This window comes from Clavelina lepadiformis, chromosome 1 (assembly GCF_947623445.1).
Source record: "Clavelina lepadiformis chromosome 1, kaClaLepa1.1, whole genome shotgun sequence".
Lineage (NCBI taxonomy): Eukaryota > Metazoa > Chordata > Ascidiacea > Aplousobranchia > Clavelinidae > Clavelina > Clavelina lepadiformis.
In genome coordinates, this window is record NC_135240.1 from 15,160,742 (window position 1) to 15,175,990 (window position 15,249).

The 15,249-nt window shown below is 35.9% G+C and overlaps 1 protein-coding gene across 6 annotated transcripts in view; it reads left to right on the forward strand.

The window, feature by feature from the left end:
- Window positions 1-13,274, forward strand: part of LOC143467033 (uncharacterized) — a 76,775-nt gene extending 63,501 nt beyond the window's left edge. For all 6 annotated transcript variants that reach the window (XM_076965008.1, XM_076965009.1, XM_076965011.1 and 3 more), the window contains 2 exons: window positions 4,178-4,275; window positions 12,136-13,274. In XM_076965008.1, the coding sequence (XP_076821123.1) occupies window positions 4,178-4,275; window positions 12,136-12,224 (187 nt within the window). In that variant the 3' untranslated portion in view covers window positions 12,225-13,274. The remainder of the gene's footprint in view (window positions 1-4,177; window positions 4,276-12,135) is intronic.
- The last annotated feature ends 1,975 nt before the right edge of the window (window positions 13,275-15,249 follow it).

Consider the following 15,249-nt stretch of genomic DNA (forward strand, 5'->3'; position numbering starts at 1 on the left):
GTACTGCATGTCCTTTGTCAGGGTTTCCTCGATGTTCTTCCAGTTTGTGTTGGAGGGCCATGTCGTCGGCGTAGCCATACTGGTGTGATGTTGTTTGTGGTAAGTCGCTGATGTAGATGTTGAAAAGCATTGGCGACAAGGTAGAGCCCTGGGGTACGCCGTTTTACAGCCACCGCAGGCGGCTTAGTCCTTGCTGCCACACGGTGTCATAGGCAGCCTTGAGGTCCACCAGGACCACACCCGGTTTCAGTCTTCGCTCCAAGCAGACCTCGATGTTGTCGGTGAGCTTCAGCACCTGCTGTACAGTTGATCGTCCCTGTCAGAATCCAGCCTGTTGTTGTGGGAGCTGTGGGTCAATGACAGGGTCAAGCCGGGCCAGCAGGAGCCTCTCCATGACTTTGTAGGGGACACAAAGTAGGACGGTAACTCTTGGGGTTTACTTCGGGTTTGTTAGCCTTTAGCAAGACAATAACATTGGCCCTGTACCAGATCTTCGGGGTCGCAATGCGGCGCAGGCAGGATGAAAATAGGTTGTTGAGTCATGTTTGACATTTGAGGGATACACTGTTTGAGTAACTCTGGGAGGATGTTATACGGTCATAATAGACATAATATAAAACGATGGGCTTGCTGCATAATAGCACTGGAGAGTTCCTGGACGGTGATTGACGTGGAAAGATGTCTGTCTGGTCCAGGTGCCTTCCATAGTGCACTGCATTCCTGCTTTACCTTGCGTGCATGATTCTTCTATGCATTACTAAAACCACCATTAGTAATCGGGCATAGTTTTGACTGGGAGTTTCGTCCAGTGAGGTGGTTAATGATCTTCCACGCTTTTCTGCTGGAATGCGTGAAATCAATGTCCTTTATAGTATCCTCCCAGCGTTTCCAAGGTTTTTTTTCGACGCAGTTTAGCAGGTCTGTGGCCTTGGAGGCAGCATCATTAGGTTGCTCGGCACTCACAAATGCGTCATAGCGGTTATTACATTCATCATTCCACATAGGGATGTTGAGTTGCCGACAGCCACGTGGTATGGACTTCTTTGCTGCGTCAGTGAGTAATTGGCAGAATGCAGAGTGGGCTACATTCAAGTTGGTCAGGTTAGGGTCTGGTAGCTTTATAGATCCAGACTCGACCAATCGAGTGTATTATTGCCAGCTGGTTTTCCGGAGGTTCCGTCTTTTGACTGGTTTTGTTTTCAAAGGTTCTATTGGGTTCATTGATTAGTGATGGTCTGTGTTGAGATTTTGGGAATTTATCCAAAATAAAACGTCTCGGGCTAGGACCAGTGTTGAGGTTTGCGAAAGCCAGGTCATGGTTGGAGGTGGTGTTCCATCTGCCTGAGCAGAAACTGCCTGGCTGTTTGGGGTGGGCAGGTATGGCTGTTCGGTATGGGCAGCCAAGGTGTATCCGGCAATCTTGAGGCGGGAGTATCAATTACATGGGTTTCTTGTAGAAGGATGGCGGTGACTTTGTGGGTACTCGCAAGGTGTTCCAAGATGTTGATTTTGGCTTTTGTGAGACCTTCAGAATTCAGCTGTAACAGCGTGACACCTTCCCGTTCGGCAATTCGAGCTGCCTGCCATCAAAGAGGGCACATGCTTCGGGTCGGTATTAGGCTGCTGAGGCTGAATTCGCATTTTGCTAGATAGCTTCTTGTTTGCTTTTCTCAGGTTGTTGATATTACCCTGACGGACGCCAGTTTCCAGGATTCACCACGAGGAGGTCATCAACTTGAATCCCATTTTTAGGTGTATTCCACTCATATTGTTTCAGCCATTCTAGTGCACAATGTTTGACTTTGTGTTTTTAATAATATTTTTCCGATATAGTAATAACAACAAAACTTATATAGTGTTACAGTGTTACACCTGCTTTAGTTTAGTACAGTTTAGTCTAATACAATAGCTTTCGACAGATCTAAAATTACTCCGAAGATAGTCTGATTTTATTCAAAACACTTTTTTTACAGACAAAAACCAAGTTATCACCTTCTATAGAACATAAACTGGTGAATAGTTGACAAAAATGCGAATTTCATTTGTCATAATAAAATGTTATGCTATGTTTAATGACATTACTAATGCAAGTTGCTAAAGTTAGTTAGATAGTCCCATGATCTTTTGGTGGCCGTGCCACATCATTGGACAATTAATTTAAATTTTCGTTTTCTTGTTTAATTTAAATTCTTTTGTTGATTACCTACCTTTATAAGTGTTTGCGTTTTTTTAACAACATGTCATGAAATTTTCATTAAGTTTACTTTCTTTATCTCTGTTAATAAAGTTTATATCAGTTTTTAATGTAGTCTTTGAGGTTGCCTTCTGCATCAGTCAGATCCCTGTGAGGGTATCATGCAAAGTCTAAAGATGAAACAATGCTCTGTCGATCATTTTGGTATGTTACATTAGCAGTGAGCTTTGGATCACTTTTATTGCACACAAACTGCTGCAAAACAGTGAGACCTCAATAATCTGAACCCCGAACAACCGGAATCCCCAATATTTTACACAAAACTGCTGGGAAAGGATTTATTCCTATACAATATACGCTTTATACTCCAGAAACCCTTCTGTCCGACTCCAACAAAAAAGTTTTGGAACAATTGTGCTCAATAAGTAGCAATAAAATCTGATATACCAGATTTTTAAGGGTGAAGCGAAAATGATTCACGATTGTTCTAGATACTGTAGTTAGTTGACGAAAACAATAGCCGATTTAATTATCTATGCATAATAATGTTGCAGTTTCCCTCTTTTAACTAATACTTTGAATTGGAGTAAGGTGCATAGTGCTTTTAGAAAACGGTGCTACATTTGAAAGATTGATTCATTTTTGACTTTCCGATAATCGGGATACCCCGTTAAGCCGACATTTTACGTTGAAACAAAGTGGTACCGATAAACGTCTCGATAAACGAGGTCTGAATGTAAATGAAAAGTTTGGTTTAGAAGCTATAAAGACATAAAATTTGCGAATGCAGCTCATCTGCGGAAAGAAAACAAGCTCTTGTGTGAAGTCTAATTAGTGGAATTAATAAAATCTAATGGGAAACGGTACGATCAAACGTGTCTCGTTTAGAAATGATCTGGTTTCTCCTGAACCTGGTCTACACCATCTATTCGATGTCTTTGCAGTTGTTTGCAATGATCTTAAGGTGAAAATTGGCAATTAGAGCTATCTTCAAATAGCAAGCAAACTAGAGAAATTCACAAAATACGAGTAATGTTATGTTTAGCGAATAATGTTGAAAGTCAAGAAAATTAACAAATACGAGTAATGTTTGTTATGTTATTAGTAATGTTTAGTTTTTCTTTAGCAGTGAATTTTGATGATTAAAAACTAACAATAATTTGTATTTTGAAACTCAGTGTGGGTCACACCAATATTAAAGAATATCACGTCATTGAGTACATTTTGCATATCCTCCCTGATATTTATGTATTTCACCTGTTTCGCAGCTGCTCAATCTACACATAAATTTATTAATCTTTATCCATCGTGGAAGTTAAGCAAAATGGTGAGCGCTGTGTTTTCAGTGGTGAGTTAACATGCTGACCTTGATTATAGAAGACGCTGACGTTCTCTCTGTTGCTTTCTGAACATTAGGTAAAAGGCTCTACCAAAAATATGTTCACACTTTATTATGACGCAATAATAACCTTGATTTTGAATTGCAGCTGGCCAAAAATAGCGCTCTTCTTTTTATGAAGTGTCAATCTGCAACTGAGGACAAATGGGTGGTTAGAATTAAGCTCACAGTAGAACAGTCAGCTATACCAGCATTTGTGATTTCAACCTGGAATTAATGTTAATTAGGTTTGATATTGCAAGTACAGAGTATGGTGGGTCACGCAATATATAAATTTTTTAAAGTGAATCGTGGCAGCACAAAGTTTGAGAACCGTTGTTCGAAAGACTGAAATAAATGAGAAAAGTTCTGATATTGGATATAAATTTAGCGACTTCTGTTGCTGAATAAGTTTTGGTAGGTTAAGTTTAAAAGAAAGCAGTAATATAACTTAGTGTTTAGATAATCCTCATAAACATTGTTTTGTTGGTTATGGAACAAATTGGTGCTGTAAACTGAATATTTTATTTTTTGTTATGTAGATGATCATGTTTTTCAGTTCTATGATAATTTTGGTCATTTTCCTATGTTTTGTATATTTGCAGATCATTATCATGTCACCCTCAGTCCTTTTGCATTGGAGGAATAGGCGTGAATTACAATTCAACAGAACTACATAAAAACAGTTGTGGTGACTTTGCTGGTAAGTTACACTGGCATATTTCATAGGCTACATCGCTTATTATAGATGCATGCCAGAATTGTTGGCTCAGCAGCAATCTCTGTGTCACAAATTAACTACGACACATTCTTTACTAATCGCAAATAGTTTGCCTAAAATTAAAAAAAGTAAGTTATTTTGGAGCATTCCAAAAGGATTTACCAATTAATGGAGATGAAAAAAGAAACTATTCCTACATAATCATAAAAGTCTCATTTGAAATCTACGTTAGTATCAAATCTAATTTTATTAACCCGAAAAAAAAAATTTACAATGCTACTTTTGATGCCACATTTGAAAAATTAATGAAATAAACTTATAGTAGAACGTAATACCATATTTATTTGATTGTAAGCCGTGGCTGATGAAGTCTTTTTCGTACTATAATTTAATTTATGTGGTTTATATTCAGAAGCAACTAACATTTTTTCATCTAATTGAACCGAAATTTGAGCTTGCAGGTTTTTGGCCACACTGTATCGATTAAATTCCCTATCTTTATTTCTTTGTTTCTTTAGTATTGTTAATAGAACAGAGTAGTAGGCTACATTGTTATGACATACTCTACCAATACATGCAAATTGCAATCGAGGACTGCTTACATTAAATTTTAGCACCACCTCTTGCAGCTAGCACCAAGCAATTTCAGTATGTGCAATAAGCAGTGCACACATCATTATCCTCAAAACAAAGTCTAAGGAAATTTACATATTAATTTATTGTTAGAGACTGTTTGACATCTTTAAAATCATTGACCGTTGACATAATTGAAATAGTTTCAACACTTTCAACTTAACACTCACTTATATTGTAGAATTCCTATGTTATATGGCCTATATATGTTTATTTTTGGTATGTTGTAAATAATGATGAAAGTCATTACTACTAACCCATTTGAAATCGATTTCCTGTACGAAAAAATGAAGGTAGTATGTTATCTTAATTATTGACATTTTAAAGGGTCTCGCTTCATTGATTTGTCAACGTTGTTTTAAACTTTTGCTTTAATAGGAACAGTGACCCAGCAGAAATACAGTTAAATTTCCCCCCACACTAGTGTTTCAGCTGCTCTTGTTGTCCAGTAGGTGCTGTGTTGTCATTTTACTTTACACGAAAAAAAAACAACTTTACATGAAAAAAAGAAGAATACATTGCATTGCAAAGCAGTTAAGTAACACAGTAAAAAAAACAAAATGACATGTAGATGTCTATCAGACTAGGGCTACAACAATATGAAGCATAAAAATTTGCAACTGTGCTAATTTACTACGGCCATTAAAAGCAATGTAAAACAGACGAAATGAGACCTGATAAGATAAGGTGTGTTTTTCCACACAGTTATCTTTATCACAACCAATATGCTTAACACATAAGGTGGTAACCTCCTGAGTGTTTCATAAATAATTGCAGCTGGTTTTTTCTTGCTTGGAGCTTAGTAGATGCGTGTGATTCAGTGCTTTGCACAACAATTAATTCGAACATTTTAGTTTTTTTTCGCCTTAGAATCATTCTAGTTTTGCATTTATAATGAAAGCTCATGTATCTTTGACCCCAAACTGTAAATGACTACTTGGTAATTATCATCTTAATTATGTTACTGCTTGTGCTAGCGCATACCATTTGGCCTTTGACTTTGGACTGCTGTGCACAATTGCTTAACAAGTGGTTGGTAACATGCAAAATTTCATTGTTTCTCTGTATCACAAACTGCGCCTGGTTTCAGTACTACAGTCAAACACAAACTCCTCCATTTAAAACCGTTTTGCGTTTGTTTTCATTTACTAATTAGGAAAGAAAAATAAATCAGCAAAGCTTTACACATCTGAGCGATTTTTTTCCAAAGGCTGTTGCATGCAACCTTTTAACAACAGGAAAATCGTGAGCACCAGTGCATCGCAGTTCATACACCTTTCAATTAGTGGTAACAGTTGTCTTCTTTATGGTGCAGAATTTTAGTCACAGGAGTAAAATTTGAGGATATTTATACCATAAGTATATGTTGGAAACATATTTTTGGTGCGAACAACAGGAAGAGGTTTATAAGCTGGTAGAGTAGATAATATTATAAAAATTGATACCGGTTAGCATATGAGAAAAATAGTATTGCATTTATTAATTTATACAGCAAAAGCTTTTAAAGTTGATCATTGCCAGTTCATTAATTATATTGATTACAAAGTTTCTTACCGTATTTATCCTCAAAAGGCATTCCAGAGTAAGAAGTTTGAATTGCTGCTAATTGTGTAGAACACCTGCTTCGCACAAGGTTTGCGCCAGGTTTTTCTTTTGTGTTATGGTAAGTGTGTACACTTTGCTTCGTAAGTGCAGGTTACAATTTACATTATACTTAGAGTGTAAATTGTACGCAACGAAAGTATAATCGTTGGCCTTATGCGCTGACACTTTCCTGCTACTTGGAAAAATATGTTGTTATTCAGGCTACATATGAAAGGTGATAGTGTTTAGGTGAAACGTAGTATTATTATCCTACATGTACGATATTAAGGACGTTTGGCCATACTACCATTTTAAACTTACACATTTAATGCAGTAAATCATGTGTTGGAATTACAAAATTGAATATACACTGATGGGAACATGGTATTGTTGAAATTGATACATTGAATTTGGTGGTTAGTCTTTGTAAGGTATTATCCGGTTGTTGTATATTAGCATAATTGAACCTTTTCTGTTAATGGTATATATCAGGCAGTTTTGATCATTTTCTGTGTAGGATATTACTGGTATTCTTTTGATGACTTCATGTCTCAGGATGACTTAAAGCAGAAATACCCTAACATTCATCCATTCATTTAATTTTTCGCCTTTGATGTAGTGCGAAAATTGTGATTGCGCATGTGGTTGCAATCATGTTATTAGCAGTTATGATAATAATTTCCACAAATTCTCGACCAAATGTGGAAAGGTCTTGAAGGCAAAAACGTGTATTACTTGATAATTTGAGGATGCAAAAAAAGTTACTCTTGGCTGTTCGGCCACCAAACCCAAATCACAGAAAACGTAATTTGATCACATTAATAGAAAAAAAAGTTAAGCTGATAGTTTAGCAAGACTCAAGTGTTGTGTCACCTTCCAGATTCAGCCCCGGAAGATTCAACCAACAGACAGTTCAACCCCTGATGATTGTACCCGCGGACGATTCAAACCACAGACGGTTCAGTGGATTGACAGATATTTCTAAAGTATTGTCAGCATCTCCAATAGCTTACACCGTCTGGTGTCACCCGTTTTTTTGTAAATATTCATGCCTTTTTTAGAGCAGAAGAGTGCCTCTTATCTTAGATGTGGAGAATTCCATGATCCCTTTCACCTTCAAAATGCATTTACTCCTAAGAAATTTTATTTCGTTGATGATAGGTCAAGATGACACTCAAATACGCGGCCTGCGGGCCGCATGCGGCCTTTTGTATTTTGTGAGGCCCACATACTGGATTTTCAAGTATTTGACAATTCAGATTTGAAGAGTTAAAATTCACTCTAAAATTTCTCCAAAGATTTGAAACTATACTCATTAAACTTTACTATCAGATCACTTTTAAACTCTACCATTTACGCGGTAAAAGATCTGCTTTTACGTCACATTGCCTATTCACTTTTGTACAGTTGTCACAATAACGTTGGAAATTGCGTAAGTCAAGTGTTAGTGGAATTGGTCATAATCTTCAAATGGATTTTCGAAGTGTAGGCTAGCCTAGTAGTGAATAAATTGCTATGGTTTAAAAAGCTAAGTTAAACATGTCTTGTGCTTCGAAAAAAAGAAAAATTACAGACGGAAGGAGAGTTTTTCAAGAAAGTGGGAGGAGTTATATTTTATCACCGCGGTCAGAGATACTAGTCATTGCCTTTTGCTAGCAAAAGATAGCTGTTATGAAGAAGTATAACATGCGTCGGCACTTCGAAACAATGCACCGCGATAAATATGATGGTTACCAGGGCAAAGTAAGAAAAGAAAAAGTTAAACAACTGAAATCAGCATTTTGCAAACAAAGAAGTTTCTTTGCCAATATTAATCAGTCCAACGAAGATTCTGTAAAAACGAGTTAGCCCTTTACCGAGGGTTTGTTCATAAAATAATGCCTTGTAAAGCAAGTGACATTTTATGTCCGGATAAAAAAAACTGTTGAACTTGAAGCTTGAAGGTAAAGAACAAATTATTACACAGATGTATGACCATGTAAAATCGTTTAAAGTCAAACTACGTTTATGGATGAAGCAGTTGGGTGAGGGGAATTTGGCTCATTTCTCAACTCTGAAGTCTTTAGGAAAAGTTGAAGCTGAATGCATAAAAGAATATACAGATTTGTTGTCTATTTTACTTCAACAATTTGACGTGCGCTTTGCAGAATTTGAAGTATTAGAGCCGCAATTTCGACTTTTTTCAACGCCATTTCCTGTATAAATTGACAATGTACCTGAGGAATTGCAGATGGAGTTAGTGGAACTTCATTGAACTATCCTAAAGCAAAGGTATGCAGAGGTAGGGATTCCAGAATTCTACACATTTCTTTCACGAGAAAGGTTTCCAAAATTACTCTCTGCTGGTGCAAGAATTATTGCAATGTTTGGAAGCACATATGTATGTAAGCAATTATTTTCATCAATGAAGATTAACAAGACTGTGCTAAGGTCACGTATCACTGATGAACATCTGCAAGCAACTCGGAGATTGGTTTCTGCTGACAAGTTGCAACCCAATATTGAGGTCGTTGCTAGTTGAGTAGCCAGAACAAAAAATAACTAACTGAAATCATCAGCCTACTTGTTTTTATCTTTTATTGTGTTTTTTTTGGTTGACATTTCATTGTGAATTGCTGCCCTTGGGCATTCTACACGTCCTCATTTGGCCCCCAGAGCAATTTGAGTTTGAGACCCTTGTTAAACGCTTTAGGCAGGGGTATGTGCAGACAGGAGTGTAGGAAGGTACTCATGGGCCGAGGTCTTCAGGAAATTTTTCTGTGAAGGGCTCCCTTCCCTTACAATTTTCCCTTCCTTTTTATTTAAGATTATTTAGTGGACTTCCTGATATTTTCTGTTATGCTCGTATTGATTTAGTTTTTAATGTTTATTTTTGTAGTAATTGTTGTTTTGAATATGGATGTTTCATATGAATCTTCGCTCAACTTATGTTTGCGATATGCAAAGAAACAACACACAGTAGTTGAGCGATAAGTGACTTTTCTAAATTTGAAAAGACAAAGCTGTGTAATACCACTAGAATTTCGCATGGATAGTACTGTGTTGAGCTTCGTTAATCTGGATATTATATTCTCTTGGCATTTTTCACAAACCTTAAAAAACATATGAAAATTCATCAATTATATCGTCCACTTTGTTGAACTCATTAGAGTGTTGATGTGTTTGTGGGGTGTTTTAGACCGCTGTTGAAAAGTAAGTGCATTCATTTCCCCTCTTGGCGAAATAAGAGTTCCATCATACAATCAGAGTTTATTTCTTTGACAGTAAATCGAAAAAAAATCGGCAAAGGAATCGAGAATCTAGTTAAAATTTTACGTATGCCTACTTTGTTGGTTTGTTTTCACACGTTAATTGTAATGAAACAAACAGTGCTTCCCCTTGGACTAAAGTCTTCCAACAACTTATTTGATATACATATTCGATTTACAAAGTTGTGTGAAGAATCATTCAGAGGTGATGTGTAGTGGTGTTCTGTAATAGCTTTGAATGTCTTGCATTGCAAACGTATGCAAAATGGTTTCTTTTGTTGCATAAAAAAAGTGTTACCAAAGGCTGGGCAACTGTTACGATTGTAATCATCATGGCGGCCACAAAGCCTGCAAGGCGGTTTTTGTCTTTCAAAAGAATTACTTGGCTTTTAGTGGTATTTTAAAATTACACTGGAGTTTTGTAGACGTTGTGTTTCATTTTGCATTTGCTCGTTACAGCTATTGTTCGCTTTGCATAGCGTTAAATTTCGTTCTTGTGCATGGGTTACCTGAAAAGAATTATCCTTTGTGTCCAACACGATGCAGTCCATAATTAGATCGTCTCGCAAGTTTCCAAATTCACAGGATGCACTTAAGTGCAGCAGTTTGGATAGATATTAGTCGGCTGTTTCATTAACTCCTGGATCGTAGTGCTCGTACACATAATAGAAAGTGCTACTTTTTTGCTCTCGTCATCCAAAAGAAAGATAACTGTTGATAAGGGAACTGGCAAACCACTGATATCCAGTGGTGCTACCGTTTCAATGCCTTTGAGCTAAGTTTGAACAATGCTTGCTGTTGGTCAGTGTTCTCAATGAACAGTTCCCAATTCAAGCAATATGAAAAAAAATAAAAACATTAATAGAAAAATTAAAATGAATGCGCTTAACGATGAATCAGTGTATTAGTTATCAAAAGATGTTCTTTATTCGGATGGCAAAGATACTAATAACATATCACCTTGGGCTCGGGTTCCAAATAGCGACTGTCAGAACAGCGACCACACGAGACCGATTCATTTAAAACAGCGACTGTCAATAGAGAGACTACACGACAGCGATTCATCAAAAACAGCGACTGCCACAACAACGACCTCACTTCTTTTATTAAATCCAAGGCTTACGCGCACACGCACTCTTTCACCCCCTCCACACATACCTTCCATCCCCCACACCTCTCTAAACACGTATGCACGCACAAACAGGCAAACACTGCGTAGTGAAAGATTGAAACCAAAAGGGACTTTAAAACAACCAAAAGTCTTGCAATAAAAATCAAGCCACGTTTATTTTTAAATTGTGAGCAAGGGCTCGAAGGAACTGCCGCAGATCATACTGGCCTCGATTTTGCTGTACAACAGTGATTCGTGTGTTCATTGTCACGTATCTTTTCATTCGCTGAGTCAGGTCTCTGCCTTGTAGTAGCTGGGTGAACATTGTTTTGTTTCCTAGTAAAATCCATTATTTTAGTTTTTCTTGGTGTCTTACTACTTCAGTTGTCCCTGACGATAGGAATCCAAAATAGTCTCATACTTCTAGTAAAATGTAAACCACATTTATCTGATTGGGCTTGTTGTTCTGAAGCGTCCCGCTTTTCAATCAAAAAAATATGGTAAGCCTAGTTAAGTCGCTATCATAACAGTCGCTGTTTGGAATGTCGCTCACTTGATTACGTCGCTATTATGAAGTCGCCATTATGACAGTCGCTGTTTTGACAGTCGCTATCCGGCCTGGATGCCATCATCTTGCAATGGATCATCATCGATATAAGTTAATATTGTAGATGATTTGAGCTTCTGCAGAGTATTGAACAGTATTGGGAATATGAGTCAACAAGTATAACATCTCAATAAACAATTCTAAACCAGCCGCATATCACAGTACTTTCTAGACATTTTTTCATGCTTTTTTCATATAGGCCATCACTCATTTTTTAAAAGAAGCTCCTTGTAAGAGAAAGTTTCCTCATTTGTAACTTGTACTATTTTCTGCTATGTTAGTTTTGAATGCAACATTCTTATAATTGCAGGGTTATCTTCAAGACTTAGCCATTAGCTTTATTGCTATGTTCTCTTTAATTGGAAATGATACAGTTTGACCCTTCAAATTCATGGATTCATTTGCTTTTGCTGTAATAATTGTCCTACTAGAAGTTTAATTCAAAATTTCAAATAAAAAATGAGTGTAGTGCTCTTTTTTGAAAGGTTTAATTTTTCTTTGAAAAAATAACATACCATAATTAATTATATCAATCACCAGCTATTTACTGTACACTTTATGACGATGTTTTATCTTATAAAGATTGTATTAGATGTACTCAATATTGGTTAAATTTTATTGTAGTTTCTGTGCATTAAAACTAAAGTTTTTATATCTAGGATGGAATGGCCTTCCCTCCGACAATGCAACTGTTAATGCCAAATCTCTCAGTGATATAAAATCAAGCATATTGATTTTTATTCGATAAACTGTTTTTAATTGGAATAATGTAATTATTATGATGATTTTTGCTCATCTAGTTGAAATAGTTAAAGACTTCTATAAATTACGTTTGTCATACCTTAGCAACTGGTGATTCAAATGTAAGTTAAAAAGTTTGTGATACTGAGGAAAGTTATGATCAAAGGTATTTTGAAATTCATTGTGTGCTTTGTAGGGAAGGGTGAGGTAAAGATGATCAGGTTTTAAACAAAACGTGATTTGACCAAATAACAATGATATCGGTTTTGTTACCGAGTCATTTTTTCTGACTTGAGTGAATTTAATTTAAATTGTGACTTATGTCAAGGTATTTCAGTGCCTTTAACTTGAAAAAAAGTCATAGGTCGCACTATGCGTTAAAGTGTAGAGCCCCCACGCCACCATTTTTATAACACCTATATTCAAAAACTAGTCATTTGGTCGAATGCTGCAGCAAATAACAAACAGTCGTCATCTTTACTTAGCGCTGTCACCTAATATCATTAAAACTGGATTTACTGCTGACATTATAGTATTATAATCTATAATACACTTAATCGAGGTATGAACGAAAATTGATCCTGTTCAGTGGTTCTTGTGAACAGTTACAAATTCTGACAATACCAAAAAACAAATAAAAAATGTGTATCCATCATATTTTGCATAAAAGACAAACTCGGTAACTGGGGCTCATCCGATAAGTAATTGCAGTAAAACAAAACATAAACGTAGCATACTTCAACCAACGTTTTCAGAAGTCTTCTTCAAATGTATGACTAATTTTAATGGCATTGTTGGTGAATTAAAAATTATGCATGATCTTTATCTTTGGAGAAAGGAGCATATGGACTGTTGATCAATGTACCTCACCTTGCCTTACCGGTATCGTTTATAAAGGAACTATTTTTATCCAATGTTAAGTTATTTTCATATGTCACTGAGAAATTCTCATTTATGCCATTAAAGGCCTTTAACTTATTTTGCTTGATGAGCATTTCTAATTGTTGTGCTGTGCATTAAACGTTTTCAATACAATTATCGTAAACGTTACTGCAAATTGTATCCAATTTACCAGTAGTGGCTTGTAGTTATATAAATGGGAGGAATGCAACTTAGTTAGACCATTTTGTTTCAAACCTATTACAGTGGGATACAGTATTTTTGGGGGTTTTCGGGGGCGTTGATTCCAAAAATCACTTCAGCTTTTGGACATCGGGTCAGGATTAACCGCTACCGGTACATAAGATTTGCTTAGCATTGTTTACCAAAGTTTTCAAATAACGTTTATGGAAATTTTCAAAAGTTACCTCCCGTTACTTTTAACCTGTAAGCACATTTTATGATCACTTGCAATGCTTTTGAAAGCTCAACTGCTTTATCAACAGTTTTTGAATTACATAGACAGTTAGTTATAGTATTGGGAAGCTGAAACTACAGTAAGATCTTCTGTTAACTTAACCTGTATATAATATGATAATCGATCTCAATGAACAGTGCTGGTTATCAATTTATACCACTTTATAATGCAGTAAATAGCTTAGAGTTTAGCATGAAACCTACAGAATTGACATTGCATATGCGAATAAAAAGCAAGAACTTTAAACCTGTATAACTTTTTATTTTATCAAAACTTAGTATTTAGTTGGTCAATATGCCTAACGACAAAGTTAGTGCAAAACGCACCAAAAACTTTAAACTTTGATATTTTAGATATAACCTATTCAGCTAAATCCTTACTCAACTTTATCCTTACTTAGAATCCAAATTTCAAAAATACAATTGCCATCGTGACACACTTTAAATTTTAGTAAATATGAACCTATAGCGAAAGTCAAGAAAGTATGTTTAGACATAGCTCATGTGATAGACCAGGGATGTCCAACCTGCGGCCCGCCTGAGATTTTTGTGCGGCCCGTTAGTCATTTTCACTCCAAAAGTATGTACTTTATGTACCCATTTTTCTTGAAATTTAATAGGTTCTGCGGCCCAGTGAATTATTTCAAGTTACAATGCGGCCCACTTTAATAAAAGGTTGGACATCCCTGTGATAGACGGTTTGCTATCTCTCGCACCCCCTTATGAATGTCTCACGCACCCCAGTTTAAGAACCACTGACATATGCACTATAAAATAGTTATATAGGTCCTAAAAAGACCCTTGTGAACTATATGTTGCTAAATTTTTAAAAAGTATTCCCAAAAGTTCTAACGTGCCTCGAACTGTTTATTATAGTCTAATAAGCATATAGTCTATAGTCTGAATAGAGTACAACAGTTAACCAATAAAAGATTTGTCTGTTATCGTTAAAAGAACTTAACTACAACATATGCACATTAGCTATATAGGTCCTAAAGAGACCCTTGTGAACTATACGGTGCAAAATGTTTAAAACACATTCCTAAAATTTCTAACGCGTCTCAAAATATTTAATAGAGTCTAGAGTACAATAGTTAACCAATAAAAGGTTTGTCTGTTATCACTTAAAAGGACTTAACTAGAACATTAGCACTATAAATTAGCTATATAGGTTCTAAAAAGACCATTGTGAACTATATGGGGCAAAATGTTTAATTCACAATCCCAAAACTTCTAACGCATCTCAAAATGTTTATTAGAGTCTAATAAGTAAATAATAACAGCACAACAGTTAAACAATAAAAGGTTTGTCTGTTTTTTCATTACAAAAACTTAACTACAACATATCCACTATAGGTACATTAGCTATATAGGTCCTAAAAAGAACCTTGCAAACTATATGGAGCAAAATTTTTAATTCACATTCCCAAAAGTTCTAACGTGTCTCAAAATGTTTAATAGAGTCAAAGAAACAAATAATAAGAGCACAAAAGTTAACCAATAAAAGGTTTGTCTGCTATAGTTAAAAGAACTTAACTACAACATATGCACTATACATTAGCTATATAGGTCCTAAAAATACCGTTATGAATTACAAGGTAGAAAATATTCAATTCATGTTCCCAAAAGTTCTAACACGTATCAAAATGATTATTAGAGTATAATAAGCAACTGAT